At 31.9% G+C, this 19,083-nt stretch overlaps 2 protein-coding genes and 1 pseudogene across 2 annotated transcripts; 2 read left to right on the top strand and 1 right to left on the bottom strand.

Annotated features, from left to right (window-relative positions):
• Window positions 1–2,469: 2,469 nt before the first annotated feature.
• LOC111275231 (sialyltransferase-like protein 4) lies at window positions 2,470–5,347 on the top strand (annotated as a pseudogene).
• A 2,151-nt stretch (window positions 5,348–7,498) lies between these two features.
• On the top strand, window positions 7,499–8,870 carry LOC111285228 (uncharacterized). The gene has a single exon (XM_022874559.2). It carries the CDS (start codon window positions 7,627–7,629, stop codon window positions 8,569–8,571), a length of 945 nt encoding a protein of 314 aa, XP_022730294.2. The 5' UTR covers window positions 7,499–7,626; the 3' UTR covers window positions 8,572–8,870.
• A 1,166-nt stretch (window positions 8,871–10,036) lies between these two features.
• Window positions 10,037–14,126, bottom strand: LOC111285217 (long chain base biosynthesis protein 2a). Its single transcript, XM_022874540.2, has 12 exons — window positions 13,697–14,126; window positions 13,507–13,572; window positions 12,887–12,975; window positions 12,509–12,654; window positions 12,301–12,425; window positions 12,090–12,183; window positions 11,842–12,005; window positions 11,345–11,506; window positions 11,087–11,213; window positions 10,808–10,974; window positions 10,526–10,633; window positions 10,037–10,399 (listed from the first exon to the last, which is right to left on the bottom strand). The coding sequence occupies exons 1-12, from the start codon at window positions 13,820–13,822 to the stop codon at window positions 10,283–10,285; spliced, it is 1,491 nt and encodes a 496-aa protein (XP_022730275.2). The 5' UTR covers window positions 13,823–14,126; the 3' UTR covers window positions 10,037–10,282.
• Window positions 14,127–19,083: the final 4,957 nt, after the last annotated feature.

The raw sequence follows: 19,083 nt of genomic DNA, 5'->3' as shown, positions 1-19,083 counted from the left end.
TAATAATTTATTTTGATTTTGAAAATAAAATAATTTCCCTTGCTCTTAAACTTTTTTTTAACAATTTTTAGTGGGTCGTATTTCAACTTTAATTATATAAACACAATATTATATATATTATATATTGAAAATAAATATATGTTAAATCCGAAAGTTGTAAGTTTAGAAAATTATTAAATATATTATTTCGTTACTTCATTAAAAAGTTAGTACATATCAAGAAGAGAAACCAATAAGTAAATTAAATTAACAATCAATAACCAGTTAATATGTAATTTTGGATAAAACCTACATTTGATGGAATTTGAACCTAGAAACTTAATGGTTTGAAGGGTTCCTCTTACTATTGAGACAAAATTTCATTAGCAAATAAAAAATATTTTTGAATAAGTAAAAATTAAAGATAATATATTTGAAAATATGTGACATTTCATATTTTAAACAAATATTTTTATTAGTAGACAAATTTATCGAATAAAAAATTTATAATAATGTAATATAATGTAATATAAATATAAGATTTTTTAAGAAATTTTTTTACTTTCCTTTTGGATTTTTATTAATTTTAGTGGGATCAATATTAAATAAATTATAAAAAATTTATTAAAACACTAATGCTAAATTAAGTTTTTGAAAAATTAAATGGGATCAATTAAGATGTCACATAATGTAAAATGTGATTATGAAATTAATGAAAAAATTAATTAACAAAACCATATAAAAGACTAGAAAATAAAGATCAAAAGAAAAGAAAATAAATAAATAAACAAATTGAGTTCATGAATTTCCTTTTTGATGTTACAAATCTCATCAATATCCCAGTTTCGTAAGACCAGATGCTACTCAAACAAAAGTATGTCCAAAATCGTGTCTGAACAAACTTTTTTTTTCCTCCTTTTTCTTTTGACTTCGTTGGATTTTTTTGTCTCTTCCTCACTGATTAAATGAAAATAGTTAGATCTACGATTAGTTGTATGTTTATTTTCTAACTACTGAGTCATAATGTTGAAGCACCTGCCAAAAATTGATCAATCAAAGTACATGTGAACTTTTCATTCTTGTCGAATTAGGTCGATCCCCAAGACCAAATTCACACCTTGTCTTCTTGACCTCAAATACAATTTAAATGTTCGTAATTTGATTTTAATTAATTAATTATTAAATTACTATCAATCGGTTAACAAAAATTATTTTAAAATTATTTTAATTTTTGATTAATTCGATTAAAAAATTAAATTAATCAAAATTTTAATTGAAATATAAAAAAATAAATATAAAATATATAAAATAAATTATTTTATTTCATAAGTTTTTAATATAATATTTTGATATTTGAATATTTTGTTGAATAATTCTATTTAATTTATTTAAAATATGAGCATTAAAATTTAAATTAAATTTAATTATATTTATTATTTGGTTAATTAAAAAAATTAACTTAACTGTTTGGATTCAAAATTAATAAATTCAGCTGATTAACAAAAATAAAATAATATAATTTCATTAATTTAATTTTGGATAATTCAATTGAAGCAAAACTAATCAGCAATCCAGGCTGAGCTTCCTTTCATCCTTTTATATCATCTTTAGAATCCCAGGAACCCAACATTGAATGGGGAAATAAAAAGCTTTGCCCAATTGCTCTCATTTGGCATTTGCTATCTACTTGGAACAATACAACAAGTAAACTGGGACCATATCTTGAGCGATTGTCTGCCTCGGAGTCTCATGTGATGTCTGATTCTGACCAGAAGAAATATATATTTGTAAAAGAATATGGATATCATGGAGTGTTTAATCTGTAACCATTGAAACTCCATGAAATCAAAACATTTCTCTGCAAGCTTCCTGGAGAACAACAGCGCATGGTCCCCTTCACATGGTGCAATTCCAAGAGAGTCACTTGAAATTAGGCCTTTAGTCATTAGGGCTAGGAGTAGCTGGGCTACTGAGAGCTAGCTTAGAATTGCAATTGGCTCTCTAGGGTGTGCTTGTTGGTTCAGTAAGCAGTCTTATTGCAGCCCGTAAATTAAAGGTTCGACTAACCTTTTGTCTTTTTTGTTGAGGGTAGGGCTAATTAAATCGGACAAGACTGTCATTGGCTGGTCTAGCCAGGGGCTGCAATTGGTTGTTGAACCACAGAACCAGGCTCATGTGGAAAGTAGGAGTTGGTCCACCAAAAGTGAACAGAGGTCATATAAATAAAAGCCAAGGGTTTAGGCTTTGGACTGTTCTACTGCTATCCCAATTTAGGCGCATCACAGTCAATGAGTGGAGTACATTAGCAATGCTACTAACCATACTGCATTAAAGAACATTTTGCCATTTCTAATGATATTTTCAGACTGATGCTGCTTAGAAGGTTCTAAATATAAAATGACGTGATGATATAATGAAAGTCTCATTGAGATGGGATTATAATCCTTTTGGGAAGATCAGTCTTTGATTACATGATAGGCTAGTTCAGCAATGAAATCCAAATGGAAAACGAATGATGATGGAGATTCAACCAACAGGACAGTGTTTTTGCTTGAAACATTCAATGTAGCAGACAATGGCCCTGGAAAGAAATTGACCGCTAGTGGATTAATTGCGAAGGAGACGTAACCCTGAGCATCCAAAATTTTGCCTTCCAATGTTGCCCGATGCCCACCCCTCCGAGAGACTACACATGCAAGCACATGAAATCGGTGAACACGACCTTGCAGTGAAATATTTGACGAGTGATCAAGGAATTTTTAGGTGGTCCAACACCATGAAAATGAATTATCACCATTATTCCTACGTCATGCATTGAAAAGAGAATGACTCACATGTAACATTTTTGTTATCTGTCGGCATGAAAATATCATAAGGTGAGTGTAGCCATATTGGAAAACCAACTATAGCGTTTACATTTTCTAAAGAAAGAGGTTTTATACTGTGATTTTTTTGCAAATTGGAAAAGTTTTTGGCTGGTATATAAACATCAGATCAATTGCGAAGGGTACTTAAGGCTGAGCAATGAGAGCATAGAAGTTACTTCCTAGGCTTTGACCTGGTGCTTTTCTGGTGGCCATCCCTCCATGAAAGAGACTACACTGTTGTGTCTATGCTTGTTAGCACATGAAAAAGTGAAGTCGGCCTTGGCTTTGCACTCACTTCTTTGACTGATAATAATCGACGAATTTTAGGTGGTCCAGCACCATGCAAAATGAATCATCTCTCTTTACATTTCTTATCTTATAGAGAAAGAAAAAAATCACTCACCATATTTGCGTAAATTTTAGAAGTTTTACCTAATACCCTTCTAAACTATGTTGCAAAAAAAAAAAAATCGGTGAAAAAAGATATTTTAATCGATATCCTCGAATAGAAGGAAATATTTGGGTGCATAATGTTTGGTTTTTGGAGTGATGAACATTTGACCATTTAACCTCACATCCATCGGTGTTTATCTCCCTATTTGCCACAGGCTACAGGGAAAGACATACACTCAATTGATCCCAGAGTCGAGGCTTAGACTAAGCCCATTGATTTTTTTTTATTAATAAACTAAGCCCATTTCGGTACATTTATGGGCTTTGTGCAAAAACCAACTTCGGACCATTTTAAGAGTGGCTGTTGAACAATGTTTCAATTTCGGCTCATTCGGGCCTTTAGTTTTGTTTACCTTTTTTCATACTCAGCGTTAGCTTAGGAAGATCTGTCTGGTTTGCTTATTCAAATCCATGCACTCATGCAGAATCTTTGTCTTCCATCAAATAAACTATAGAAAGCCAACAAATTTTCCCATTAATCGTCCCTTAAATACCCATTTAAATGAGGATGATGCAGTTGGGTCTTTTACTATCTTTAGCCTCTGGTTGCACAGCCATTCTCATCCACCATCACTGGACTCCAGTCAATGTACATATTTAACATATATACTTCCTTACTTCTGTTTCTTTTATATATAAATTCTCTAACCATTTTGAGTTTTTTTTTTTTTTTCCCATTGTCATTGTTTACAGATGAGAATCATCAACCGCAGGTGAAGATTGGGAGGCATTGGAATAAAGTTGCTTGTTTAAGATTTGTTTTATTTCTGTACTGTTGATTTGTTATTCAGTGAGTTGATTGCTCAGGTGAGGAATAGTACTACAATACTCACTACAAAGTTCATTGATGCTTAACCAAATGGGTGGGAGGAGCATGCTGTGGCGCAGGGTTAATGGAGGAGCTCTTCTGTGAGTACTGTTTTTGGCCACTGCAATATACGATTAGTTGCTTTTATGTAGTGCATGCACCAATAACACAAATAAGGTTAAGAATGGAATATAGTGACATTACTGCTTATTTATATAACATGCCTAAAGAAAGAGTATTTGATGTGCCAGATTATGAGGATGTATTGTGGAGATAGTGTACAGCTGGCGGGCAAAGTTTTATGGAGTTTCTTTTGTATTGCAGGAACCACTGTAAAAATAAAGCTCTATGCACGGAGAAGCTTTCACTTGCCCACCCTGCAGCTCCACCTTATGTTCCAAGGCAGTTTGGTCGGTGTGCTGTTATAGGCAACTTCAGCTTCTTAACAGAGGATCCCCGAAAGCTCTTGATAAAGTTGTAGAGTTAGGTGGTTTTGACATTTTGGCACTTCTTGTTTACTTATTACGCTTTCATGATTCTAAAAGCATGCTAAATATTTGGCTTTTACAGAAACATGGCAGGAGATGTTGATAATCAAAACTACAATTCATGACATTATGAGCCAGATGATTCGGGTTAGTATATATTTCCATCTAGTTTCTTTCTATGATTTTGATATTTCTCCAAACAAGTACTTTGTGTTGAAACATCTGTTGTATACAAAGACTGTAGTTTCTCTTAATATCCATCTACATTTGATTTGATTTCTTATTGGTTCAGTAATTATTTCTTTTCTCCATCTTTTGACATAAACTCCAAAGACTTTATCCTGTTTTCTGATGCAGGAAATTCCAATAAGAAATCCTGTATATCTCATGCTAGGTGCATCCTTTGGTTCAGCTGCAAAAGGAACTGGGCTCCGGGCTCTGGAATTTGCTCTTTCTGTATGTGATTCGGTGGATATGTATGGTTTCACTTTGGATCCAGGTTATAAAGAATGGTACTGTTCCTTTTAACTATCTTTCCCTGCAACCTAACAATTTACTCATGTTTACCTGACAAACAAAACCTTCTTGACATTCTCTCAGGACTAGATATCTCTCAGAATCTCGGAAGGGCTTGCTACCAGATGATGGAGTGTTTGGGTGTATGCTCTCTCTCCCTCTGTCATTGAAATCTTTACATGGGTTCTTAAGATTGAATCAGAGACATACAAATTCTGAATTTATTTGCGTATTGGTGCTCAAGAAACAGGTATGGTGTTAATAGAATTTTTAGTGCAGTGCAGTTAGATAAAATTTGATATTATAGCAACTACTCTTTCCAGCTTAAAGCTTTGTTCCTGAAGTTGTAACAAATGCATTATCTTGTTTCTGTAGGAGGGTTGGAACAGGATCTGAAGACCTGCTTGGTTCGTGCTCAATATTAAAGAAGCAAGTCAAAGGGAAACATAGGTTAGTCTGCAGGCTCAGAAAGGCTGCTTCCGTTGACCATCAAAATTTTGCGAAAGGCGCAACCATGTATCCTTTGGAGCACAGTTCTGGACATGCTTAGCTTTCCATTGTGCCAGTTGACTGAATCTGTAAAAACCACACTTGATCGTCCTTGCATGTAGGTAACTGGCAAAATCAGAGAAATTATTGCTTGACATGTTCTCACACAAATTAAAGGATGAAAAAACAGAGGCTAATCTGCATTACTCTTGAAGCAGCTACAACCAGCATACTCATCTTGAAAGATTCTTTTGGGAGTAGGGTTAATAATCCAATTCATATCCGTTCGGTTCTGAATCAATCTGATTCTATGAAATAGATTTTTTTTAATAAAGTTTCGGATTGAATAAAGTATTATTAAAAAAAAAATCAAAGCTGAGTTTTATGTAAATTTATTTCGACTTGAACTATATATTATTTTTTATTATTTTATTATTATATTAAAAATATTATTTTATATTAAAAATAATATTAAATAATAATTTATTAATTTTAAATCAGATCGATTATAAATTTAAATATATTTAAATTAAATAAAATATAAAAATAATATTTTAATATCAAATCAGATAACATTTTATTATTAAACTTATAAAATCAAGTATAGTTCAAGACAAATGGCTTATCTCGTGCTTGATCCGTTGCCTATCTCTATATGGAATGGGAAACATTTTCAGGCTATGAAACAGGTCGCTACGTGGGACAGCATTTTTTTTCATTTATAATGCAGCCATAGCTGTTAAATGATTGAAATTGTATGCATGTGTTTATATGGCAAATAACATTCTAGTGATTAGTCCATTGTTTCCTTACTCCAGAAGACCCTTTTGATGGATTTTACCGAAGTCTCATCTTTGGCGAAGTGTTGATTTCTAGTTAGCAGTTAGGGGCTACAAATTCAACTTAGTAGTTAGTGTTGATTTCTAGTTAAGTTAATAAATTCAACTTAAACAGTCAAAATGATTTTTTAGTAATAAAAATATTTAGGATTTTGTATTAGTGAGAAAAAAATTGAGAAAATGAAAAATCCATTAAAAATTATAATATTAAGTTTGATTTAGATTAATTTTTTTTATTTGGCTCAGATTAAGTTTATATTAAATATATATTAAATTTAGATTGAATTTTAAATAAAAAAAAAACCAAATTAAATTATATATTTTATTAATTTTTAAATATTTTTTAAATTTCATAAAATAAAAATAGTATTTATATCAAAATTTATTTAAATATATTAAATTTTATATTAAAATAATATATAAAAAATAAAAAATTTTCAAAAACTGATAAATTAAACTAATAAAATTCAATTCGAATCATATAAAAAATTTTTTAGATTTGAATTTAATTTTAAAAATTTATAAAATCATAAAATATTTAAAAAATTAAATCAAATTCGATCAAATTATATTATTATCCCTTTAAAAAAAAATTTTAATCGATTTAATTATATTTTTTTCATTTATTGATGTTGAACCAACCAATTCAACTCAAGCAATCAAGACACGAATAAATGCAATCAAGAGACTCAATAAACTTTTTTATTATTTAAGCCTATATTTATAAGTAAGAGCATTTGATTTAGCACGTGCATTTTCGTATTCAAAAGTGACATGGTAATGAAATAGTTAGTATTATAACATTAAATATATTTAAATAATCAAAACTAGATATTATACATATTTTTCTTGCTTTGAAATTTCTTGTATAATTTGTAGTAGCAAATTTGGGGAAAAAAATCCAAAAAAAAAAAAAAAAGATAATTTTTGGCAGCAAAAGGAGCAAAAATCTAAGAAAACCATGGCTCCATTTTTGGGTAGGAATGGGACACGTGTCACTAACCCAACATCTCAATTCAGTCTCTCCAACTCCACACTCTCGTCTTCTCACTTCATTTCTTTCACTTTCCGTCGCTCTTTCTCTCCACCCAAACGCCAAAGCACTCCCTTTCTTCTTTAATCACTCGCTTTTGTTACTTATTTTTCTTCATAAATAAAACAAACCAACAAAAAAGGGTGAAATAAACATGGCGGAGATACAGCAATCAGACGGCCAGATAAACGGCGTCGGAGTACCCCTCGCGGTGGCTTCATCTGAGACCGTTGGATCGAAACGCCAGAGACGACCCAGCGTTCGATTAGGCGAAATCGGCGGAGACCAACCTTATGATTCTCATATCCGAAGACCCTCCTCCTCTTGCGCCTCCGCAGCCGCCGCCAAGCAATGGAAACACCAACCCCACCTTTCCTTGAATCTCTCAGTCGCCGGTGCGAGTACTAAGTCGTCCAAGACTCGCGCTCTAACCAACCTCAGCACTGACTTCAACGCCGACAACGAAACCCTCGATGAAGAAAGAGAAGCTAACAACAATAACAACAATTTAGATGGCGTCGCAATTGGTAGCTGGAGAGTCAAAGATTTCAAGAAGCGGGGCTCCGCCACGAAACGTGTCCGATCCAATTGGGTCTCCAAAATCGACGATTCCAGCGGTGGAAACATCAACATCAACGGCAACAATAATAACGCTAACAACAGTAATGCGGAAGCAGACGACAAATACAGTGGCGGTGAAGATAACGATGATTTCGACATGGAGACCTCCGAAAGTCCTTTGAAAGAACCGAGTCCGATTCATTCTTTGGACAATTTGGGTGTCGATGGCAACGAAAGGGAAGTTCTTTATCATGGGAATAATCAAAGGAGGCCAATCAGGACAAGGGTTTCGGATGGGGTTGAGTTATCTGGGCCGTCAGATACTGACATGAGGCGGTGTGAGGAAGATGGGGTTAGCATTTGGTTGAATAGTTTAGGGCTAGGACGATACGCCCCCGTTTTCAAGATCCATGAAGTGGATGATGAGATTTTGCCTTTGTTAACACTGGAAGATTTGAAGGATATGGGAATAAATGCCGTTGGCTCTAGAAGAAAATTGTTTTGCGCCATTCAGAAGCTTGGTAAAGGCTTTTCTTGACATTTTTAATAGGGCTTTCCAATGGAGAATTTCATGTGCCATGGCAATATAAGTGCCTGAGCCTTATTAGCTTTGTCATGGTTACCTTAAGGAGAATCAGTAGGGTTTTTCACTTTTTTGTTAGTGTTATATGAATTTTAATCTGGTGCAAATTTTTTGCTGTGCATTGTGCTTATGGTGCTTTTATTAATGGTAGTGCTAACTAATGTTGAGAAGTGTAATGGAAAACAATGAGAGAATATTAGCTTTTCTTTTGGTTAAAGGAAAGTGCTTGACAAAATAAGGCAATTTTGATCATATTCTTATGGTTTTCCCATTCTTCTTGATTATGAAATGGAATGTATCTTTACAATTACATATTAGACAAGTGCATTTTGTATGGTAATTATGGTGGTGTATGAAGCAATCACTCAAGATATGTTTCTTTACTCTGGTTGTTGAAGATTCTGTATTTAAGTTGTTTCCTCTTGAAACTGTTCATTTTGAATTTACTATAGACTAGCTTTAGATATTTGCAATCCATCTGTAAATTTTATGATCCATGGGAATATATGTATTCACATGTCTATGTACTTTAGCCTAGTCATCTAGAACTCCCCTCTCACCATGCAATTTGTGTTTTAGGATCAATAATGATGTTTGAGTTTCTCTTTGTTTACCTTGTTTTATCAATGGTTATATAAATCTTAGATGGCAAGTACATAATTCACCTCACTCAGGCATGCAATGCATTCCCTTTGTTTGAGCATTCCTGAAGGGTTAGGCTTTTATCAAGCAGTATCTTGTGTTGAATATGCGTAACACATCCTAGCTTTCTATAGCCTAAAATTCTATGATATGGATATCTGATTCTAATTTAACCTTTATACCTTTTTTTTCTTCTTTCCTCTTTTCCTGGACAAATTTTTTGCATTCCCAGAGTCCTTGCATTACTCAAGGTTAGGTAATAATTTTTGTTAAAGTATATTGTGGTCTGTAAAGAACTTGCCTCCAACAAGACGGAAAGGGAGAAAAAACAACAAACAAAATAGTAGTTGGTGCAGAAAAGATTACGCTTACAAGTGCTTTGAATGAGAAGAAATGTAGAAACTCTTTTCATATCTTCTTGACAGCCAATTGTTCATCTAGAACCGGGAATGAGATGCAGGGACGAAATCATGAATAAGGATTACGTTCGTACAGGAAATCGTCCATAGATCTCCATCCTGGTCTGCTTGGCTAACCGTGTTAAGTTGGGGGATGTCAGCTTGGCCCACGGTTGTGATGAATGCATTTTCATGAATCTTCCAGATATAATACGATCGGATGAGAAATGTATGATGAGAGGCATGCCGTCTAAAACGTACAGCCTGCAAATAACTAGAAACTGACGCATTCTATTTTTCATATTTTACCACGTTTGAATAAGTCATGGGAACTAGTCTTCTTGGAAAGCATGGAAAACAGTCTATCTAAAACTAATCTATGGAGGAGGAAATGAAAATGATCATAGAATGACTTAAATTAGTACCTAGACCTATAAATCATTTACCAAAATCCCAAAGATCATGCGCAAAACATAGATTGAGGAGCACATGTACAAACATACTGAGACTGTTGGTACTACAAACTTTCCTGATTTTCAGAGCGGATACAACAATCAAACAAGTGACTAATGAAGCATGGCTCAATTCTAGAGTTCCTGCTAGATGCTAAGCCAGCTTTCATTCTTTCACTCTAACTTGATTGTGCCTTTCCCCTGCTTCTGCTGCTGCTGCTGCTGCTGCTGCTTCTTGGGTTCTGCAGGAAAGTATTTTATGCCCACCAAATCACCTACCTGACTAATAACCTGTCATAAAGAAAGAAAATACCCTTATATTCTGCATACTATTTGATCACTCCAATAGCAATTTGTAATTTGCATTATAACCAAGACAATAAAGTCAGGGCAGGAGGAAGCAGATTCAGTAATTACCTCCAACGCTTTAAGAAGGTCCTCCTTGGTATGTGAAGCAGATAGGCAAATACGTGCCCTGGCCAAAAGTAGTGGGGTTGCCGGGAAAGCAACTGTAACGACAGCAACCTGTCACAGCAGGATTACATTTTCAATAACTGGTCAGCAAACACTAGATAGATTGATACATGCGCTGGGAAAATATAAATAAGGAATGGCAGAACTATAATGTTACAATAAGAATGGCAGATATTTCAATGTGAAAATAAGATTGATGGACAACTGAACTTGGCTTATACTCACATTTTGTTTGAGGCACTCTCGGGAAAATGCAGGGATTTTTGCTGGATTGTAAAGCATTATGGGCATTACAGGAGAATCATTGTCTCCTAGGACCTCAAAACCCATCTTTTGCAGCTCAGACCTGAAAAAGTTGCTATTCTTGCGTATCCTTGCAAGTTTTTGAGCCCCTAAATTAACATAAAATAGCCTCTTTAAGTAGAGAAAAAGAAATGATGATTCAAATCTAAAATCGCAGTGGAAGTTCAACGGTTTTAGAAGGAGAAAACACGATGTCCCTACCTCTGCTAGAACCATCCTCTCCAAGGATAACCTTTATTGCAGATATAATTTGCTGTGCAGCTGGTGGTGATATTGATGTTGCATATAGATGAGCAGGACAAGTGTACTTGAGATATTGTATAAGTTCCTGAAATTGACATGGGAACAAGTTAGTTGTAGGATTTGTAGAACCAATGTCCATTGTCAACAGTACCAAGCTCAACTATTAATGGAACATAACAAAAATGACAACTGTCCAAGTTAGCAAAAGCAACAAACCTTGGATCCAGCAATATAACCACCACAAGACCCAAAAGATTTTGTAAAAGTTCCCATCATGATATCAACATCAGCAGTGTCCACTCCTAAGAGTTCACATACTCCTCTTCCTGATTTTCCAACTGCGCCAATGCTGTGAGCCTCATCCAAATAAACATATGCCTGAAACAAATGGGAAATAAACACAATTTTTACTTTTTAGTTGAAGAAAAGATGATGACTGACAATGCATTATAAAAGTTAGAAAAATCTAAAAATTGGAGGAAATAATTAGAAAACAAGATATACATAGCATATTCATGTCTATAGATTATAAGGTAACTCAACCTCATTTAGTTTCTAGCAGTTATAAGTTACATCGTTCTTTTCTTCTTCTTTTTTCAAGTATTACTTAATCATTAACTGAGTGCCAAAAGAAAAACGACTTGGGCAGATTACTTTAAGATCAAGCCAGAATGAATTATGATGAGAAGATGATCATTATATTAACTGCACACCTTATACTTCTTGCAGATTGCAACAATCTCAGGGAGTTTACAAAGTTCGCCTTCCATGCTATAAATTCCCTCCACAACAACAATTATCTTCTTCCATGGCCTATGTGTCCTGGGCTGTCCCTCAGCAATTTGTTCTCTCAGAACTTTCTCCAAATGAGAAGGAGCTAAATGGAAAAAGTGATTTATTTGTATCAGCATAATGATATGTCAATAAATTAATTGAGTTTCAAATACCACATACAACTTACTATTGTGTTGAAAAACTCGGATAGTAGCTCCTGAGCCTCGAGCACCATTGACAATAGAGTTGTGGTTTAATGAATCACTAATAATCAACCCTCCCTGTAGATATATGAAAAGAAAAATAATAATGACAATAATCAGAAAGCAATGACCAAAATAAAGTTTAGATATGAACTTTTTACATGGAGAACATGCATGCTAACATTTTGTTCATACCTTTCCAATTAGGACAGGAAGAATAGCAGAGTTTGTCACATAGCCCATGCCAAAGACTATAGCAGCTGGCTTCCCAACAAAGTTTGCAACACACTCTTCCAGTTCCTTATGAACTGTTGTAGTTCCTGGTGGGGAAAAGGTAGTGGAAGATTTCAGATAACTAGGTATGCCAACAGATGGACTACCATTCAGAATTTAAAAAGTATACCTCCATCAACACGAGTACTACAGGTACTTGCTGAAAATCTATTTAATGAATTAATTACACGGGGTGTGCAATATTCATCAGATGCTGCAAAGCCAAGATAATTGTATGATCCCAAATTAAGACACTTATTTATCTTGTCAGTTCGCCTGTAAGAGATCCAAATCAGGAAGAAAAATCTTGTGACGTCAATATTTAGCAAGCAAGCTCTTTGTCTCAATCATTCACCTAAGAAGTGAACAATGATTATATACCAAAGTTTATTTGCATCTTGCACAAATGCAATAACAAATAAGTCAGAACATACAGCAAATGGTTGCAAAATAAATGAAAGTGAGCTTAAACTAGGATTGAAAAGTGAAAGCACAACAGAGGATTCACTTCAACGTTTTATTGTTGTCATTAGAATAGCGCTCAACTACATCAAACCAAGCATCAGGAGCACTTGATATCGGTCTTCCGAAACAATCCTACGGAGGTGAAAATGTAGGACATATTAGCTTCATAAATAACGCCACTGACAGTCATGTACAACTTTCATAGGAGGAAAACAACCAAAACAAACCATCCAATTACGATCAAAGTTGCAAAAAGACTGTTTATGATCAAAATTGAGCTATTTTGTCTTCAACAACAGAAAAATGAACTACAATTAAGTGCTTCCAAGCAAAAAGGACTAGTAAATTGAGAAAAGTAACCAAACTTTAGATTCTAACATTGATTTTCTCGCAAGAAATTTATCTCTATTACAGCATAATTTGATGATTAACTTCTGACACAAAACTGAGGTCTATTACAGCCTAATTAAGTGCTTCCAAGCAAAAAGGACTAACAAATTGAGAAAAATAAACAAACATTAGATTCCAACATTGATTTTCTTGCGTGAAATTTATCTGTATTGCAGCTTAATTTGATGATTAACTTCTAACACAAAATTTCCAGGAAAATTGCATAAAAGAAAAATAAATAAATCAAGAAATTATTGAAGAAAAAGAAAATACCTGAATGCGAAGATACAAGCGTCGAATATAGAAATCTTCAAGTCCTAAACAGATCGGAGCATATCCCTACACAATCCGGACGCAAACAAACCGTTATCAACACATTTTTCAACCAAAATATATTCTAATAACGGCAATTCTATTACAAAAATTAAAGAGAGAGAGAGAGAGAGAGAGGGAGAAGAAGAACTTGAAGATTGCTTGCGTGCCACCAATCAAAGATTTTCCTGAAGAAATCACGGAATTGGCCAAACGCGAAGAGAAGGCCATAGCTGAAGTACGTGGATAGAGCGGTCAAATACGGAATCGTGATCATTTTTTGTTTCAAAGCCTTTGATCTCTCTCTGTCTCTTTTCTCTTTATCTCTCTTCTACAATTTAGATCAGGAATTGAGAAATTCTAAAGATTTTATTTATTTATGCTTGAAATGTGAGAGAGAAAAAAGAAATCAGACAGATTCAAAAACTCCCTCGGCTGAGAAAGAGAGTCAGAGAACTGGATTGACCAACCTCTCTTCTACGGTTTAATTTTCAATTTAAAGAAAAAAAAATTGGAATTTTGATTTCTGGTTTTGAGAGTTGGATGATTCGTTTGTTTCTATAGAAAACAAAGGAGAAATCGAGACAAGAGGTATTTCTTTTACTATTTATAAATTAAAAATTCACTGTCCACGAGCCGGCGGCTGGACATACGTTTTGCGGTCCGACCCGGCCCTAACATTTAATCAATAAAATTTATTTTTAATTTTAAAATATGTTTAAAAATTTTAATATTTTATATTTTTAAATATTTTAATATATATTTTTTAAACAATTCAAGTTTTTTGAATTAAGTTTTAAGCAAATTTATAATCTAAAATACAATATAATGGCACAATATGAACATGATATAAAATTAAGACGTAAAAATAATATGATTTAAAATTTTAAAATAATTAATATATTTTAAAAAATAAAAATTATATTTTATATTTTATATCGATACGAATTGTAATAAATAATTTTTATATAAAATATAATATAAACATATAAATTTTAATATTTTATATAACATAAATACACAATTTAATTAATTTAACTTTAAGTAAAATTTGATTAGTTTTGACCCAATTTAAACTTTATTTTTTATGTTTGTGAGATAAGATTGCATGTAGTTTCTCCCCATCTTCCCTTTATGAATTATATTATTATTTGTTCATTATCTCACTTTTTTGGAGGGATTTTTGGAAGAAAAACATGAAAAATCTTATCATTGCTTCAACTAATTTTGCATTTTTCTTTCAATTGAGGTATGATTTCACAAAATTTTTTAGTTAATTTATAGGAAAAGACATAAATTAAAATGTTGTGATTAGGTCAAGCTTTAATTTTTGGTCCTAAGAATAGAAACAAAAATTGGGTAGTGGGCAGCTTGGTGGATGGATAACCCTAATTAAACACTCACATGGAAGGAGCCTAACATGCCCAAAAAAAAATGTCTCATGATGTGCAATAACAAATATTTTCAATCTCATACATCATACATTATATCATATGATGATTGTTAAAATTAAAAAAATTTAATATTCTATTAATAGATTATGGACGGTTGTCAAGCTCAAGAGCGCCGAAAAAGCGGAGGACCTTCTTAGAAAAATAAATGGCCTTGATGATCAGTCATCTCCAAGTTAAATGCTGATTCTTAAGGTCTTCAATATCGCCTTTGGCAGAACTTGGTTTTGAAGGGGGTGAAGCAACTAGACAAGCCAACAGAACAACAATGGAGATGATGGAAATCTTAGGCACATGATTTGTCAATGATCTCTGCACCATGGGAAGGATCAAAGTGAAAAAGAGAAAGAGGAAGTAAAAATATAGTAAAATTAACTTTCTTTTACCAGGCAGCAGAAATATTCTCCAGGAATTTTGAACCTGAAAATATAGACGCTGCTGAATCAAAGGCTCATTGGCATTATATCTTTCGCCTGTCACAAGTTCACAATTGTAACACATTTGGAACTTCAAAGGAAATGGCATTGAGATTTTTATGCATGGAAGAGATCTTGGTCATGCATGAAAGATAAGAGCCAGTCAGGATAGCCAAAGGAGACTGCCCACAAACCATGAAAAGACTCTGATGAAATTTATTTATATAACTTATGATATTCATCACCTTCCCTTCCCTCAGAATCCTGTTTGGATTCAGGCAACTCATCCTTGGCTACCCAACAATACTCTTTGATCTCCATACAAGACCACTCTTCCTCCTTCAATTGGTACATAAGGTGTTGGATATGCACAATCAAGCATTAAGAAAAGCTATATTTATAGCCATTGACAAATGAAAAGGAAAAACAAATTGGATTCTAATTCTTTGCCACGCGTTCTCAATTTACCTGACTTTGCCCCTAATCACATCGCAAACATTCAACCATAAACATGGTCATGACAGCATATATTCCAGTGACTTTGAAGGACCAACTCATGTACCATAAACGTTCATTTTGCTATATGTTGTTTTCACTACTGTCCACCATGATTGAAAATCACCCTTGATTTGAGGTCAAATATAGAACCGGCCAAGAACAAATATAATGTTTAAAAGAAAAGAACTTAGCATGAAAGGGAAAAAGCTTAGTCCTGTTGCAATATGCATAGGACACGTTGGTTAAACAACTTGCACTGAATCGGTTCATTTGACTTTTAAAAGCTTTCAAAGGGTGAAACCGGTGTTTATTAAGTGAAGTATGTGTCTAATTATTCCCATGTTTTACTTGTTCCTCCATGTTTTTGCCTTAAAGTTGGCAAAATCTAAAAGAAGTTAGTATCTGATCAATTATTTTTTTTTGTTTTTAACAAAATATGGGTGTGGGTAGATTTATTGATTCGTGTATTCGTGTCTAATAAAATATTAAAATTTATATATTTGTATCATATTTTATATAAAAATTACATATCATAATTCATATAATTATGAAAATATGAATTTTTTTGTTAAATTTATATATATTTATTATTATAATTTTAAATCATATTATTTTTATATTTTAATTTCATATCATATTTATATTATGTTATCATATCATTAAATCACTAGATCTATGTGTAGGTTTACAGTTAGCACTTGACCTCCCTTTTTTAAGGGCTTTTTCTAGCTAATTATATTATCTTAATTAGTTAACAAGTGATTGATTCAACCGATTAAAATTTATTTTTCTTGATAAAAAGGTTTTCGACTTCAGTCTTATCGATGATAATTTGTTAAAGTCATATTTAATGTACGATCTGCAGTCACTTATCTTAAGTTATTAAGTACAGTATATTTTATCTTAACCTGAGAGACTGAACAGCTTATTTATCTCAATTATTTTTTTATAAAAAAATATATTATCTTTATTAGCCAATACCAAATGACAATTAAGAATGTCAAATGCCTTCAATGTCCATTGTCACAATCAATAAAGCTTTTGGCACGATTTAAATTCGTGTCGATATCGCATCATTTGACACTTTCAATGCTGGGCTTTCAAAGTACTTTGGCATAACTTTTAACAATTTCTTTGCCATTACATTTATTCCAAGCTTCTTGGCTTCAAAAGTCCCAACCTCCTCCCAAGCCTTATCAATCTGTCATTTACATTAATTTTTTTATATTAAATTCAAAATTTAATTCAATTAATTAACATATTTATTTTTAAAAAATATAATTACCAAATATATAGTTCAAAATTTAACACTTGTAATTTATTTTATTATCTTTAAATTAAGATTTTTTATATAAAAAAATAGATTAACATAACTACTTATCAAATTGGAGAGCCACGTTGTTTTTTTTTTTCTTTTATAGTTGTTTAATAAATTTTTTTTCAATTGTCAATACTACTTATAATTTTCTCTTTTTTACAAGGTATATAGTCTTTAATTAAAACATATAAATATTAACATTTGATTCAATAATAAATATATATTGTTAAAAAATATATTTATAATTATATAATTTATTCGTAAAAATATAAATTAAACTGATAAAGATTAATTTTTAAAAATTGCGGGTCAAAAATTACATAATTTGTAAATTCCAAAATGAGACGCCACTGGATCGGTGCTGAAAGTTTCCAGTTTGGGCTTAAGCTGTTCCTCGTGATCATTGAAATGATTGCTTGTTAAGTTAATGAAATAAACAAGGCTTTCACATATATAAAATTTGGCTCTAGTTTTCCCAATTGGGAAATCTACGGCTCCTTAAATTGGCCCAATTGCTCAATAAATAAGCTAATAAGCCATCTGTAGATTGTGGACCAAATCCTAAGATTGGGGGCCTTTAAACTGATGCCTTCAGCCTTTCCAGCCCATGTCTTGGCCTGCTTAATTCATTCCAGAAGCCCGCCCACTTTCGAGGAAAAAAAATTCCTGAAAGGTGAGTTTGATAAGCTTTTCCATGCCCCTGCGTAGGGTGATTTTAATTCAAATCGAATAGGATTTTAGTTTAATTTTTTAAAATATTATATAATATTATAAAATTTTAAAATTTAATATGAATTTAAATCAATTTTTGATATGATTGAATCAAAATTAAATTTTATCAGTTTAATTTTATTTAATTTATTGGTTTTAAATTTTAATTTTTTTATTTTTTATATATTATTTTAATATAAAATTTTAATGTATTTAAATAGATTTTGATATAAAATTATTAATTTTATTTTATAAAAATTTAAAATATATAAAAAATAATAAAAATATATAATTTGATTTGATTCTTTTTTTTAATTTTTCACTTTTTAATTTAAAATCCAATCTTATTCTCATATATATATATTTATTTAACATTTAAATTTAATTTGAATCAAATAAAAAATTTTATTTAAATTGAATTAAATATTATAATTGTAAATTGATTTTCCATTTTCTCTATTTTTTTTCACTCCTACTCTTGCTTAAAAGATCATTCCCGTTCACACGAATTACTATCCTCCATGAAGATTACGAAACTAAATGAGATAAGAATAAAAAAAACAATGGAAAAAATTACAAATTCTTATGCTTAAGTGGGCAATTTTTATAAAATATTAGTTTTTTTTACCTTAAAATCCGAAGATAAGTAAGTTGTCCTAGCCATCAAGTCACGTAAGATATGCGTCTCATAAATTTTCATTAACTTCATTGAAGATTGGTGACTAAGAGAGGCCACCAACCATTTTATTACTTTCATTAACTTCATCCGAGATTAGTACCAAATTGAGGCCACCAACGATTTAATTGCGAGAAGAATTAGTTCAGCCAATTAAGCCAACTGTAAAAATGAGCCAAGTGATTCGTATATTTATGTCTTATAAAATTTAAAAATTTATATGTTCTTATTATATTTTATATAAAAATGACGTATTATAACTTATAATAATATAAATATATAAAATATTTTTTTTATTAAATATATATAATAATTATTAAAATTTTAAATTATATTATTTTTATATTTTATTTTTATATTATATTTATATTATATCATCGTGTGTCAAGTTTTAAATTTGCAAAGTACGAACCATTGAATTGTTGTAAATTTTTTTGTTTATTACTATAAATGGAAAGGAAAGATACG

This window comes from Durio zibethinus, chromosome 17 (assembly GCF_047325235.1).
Source record: "Durio zibethinus cultivar Kanyao isolate XHJ-2024 chromosome 17, ASM4732523v1, whole genome shotgun sequence".
Classification (NCBI taxonomy): Eukaryota; Viridiplantae; Streptophyta; class Magnoliopsida; order Malvales; family Malvaceae; genus Durio; species Durio zibethinus.
The sequence above is the reverse complement of the archived record's forward strand: the minus strand, read 5'-3'. Positions and strand labels throughout refer to the sequence as shown.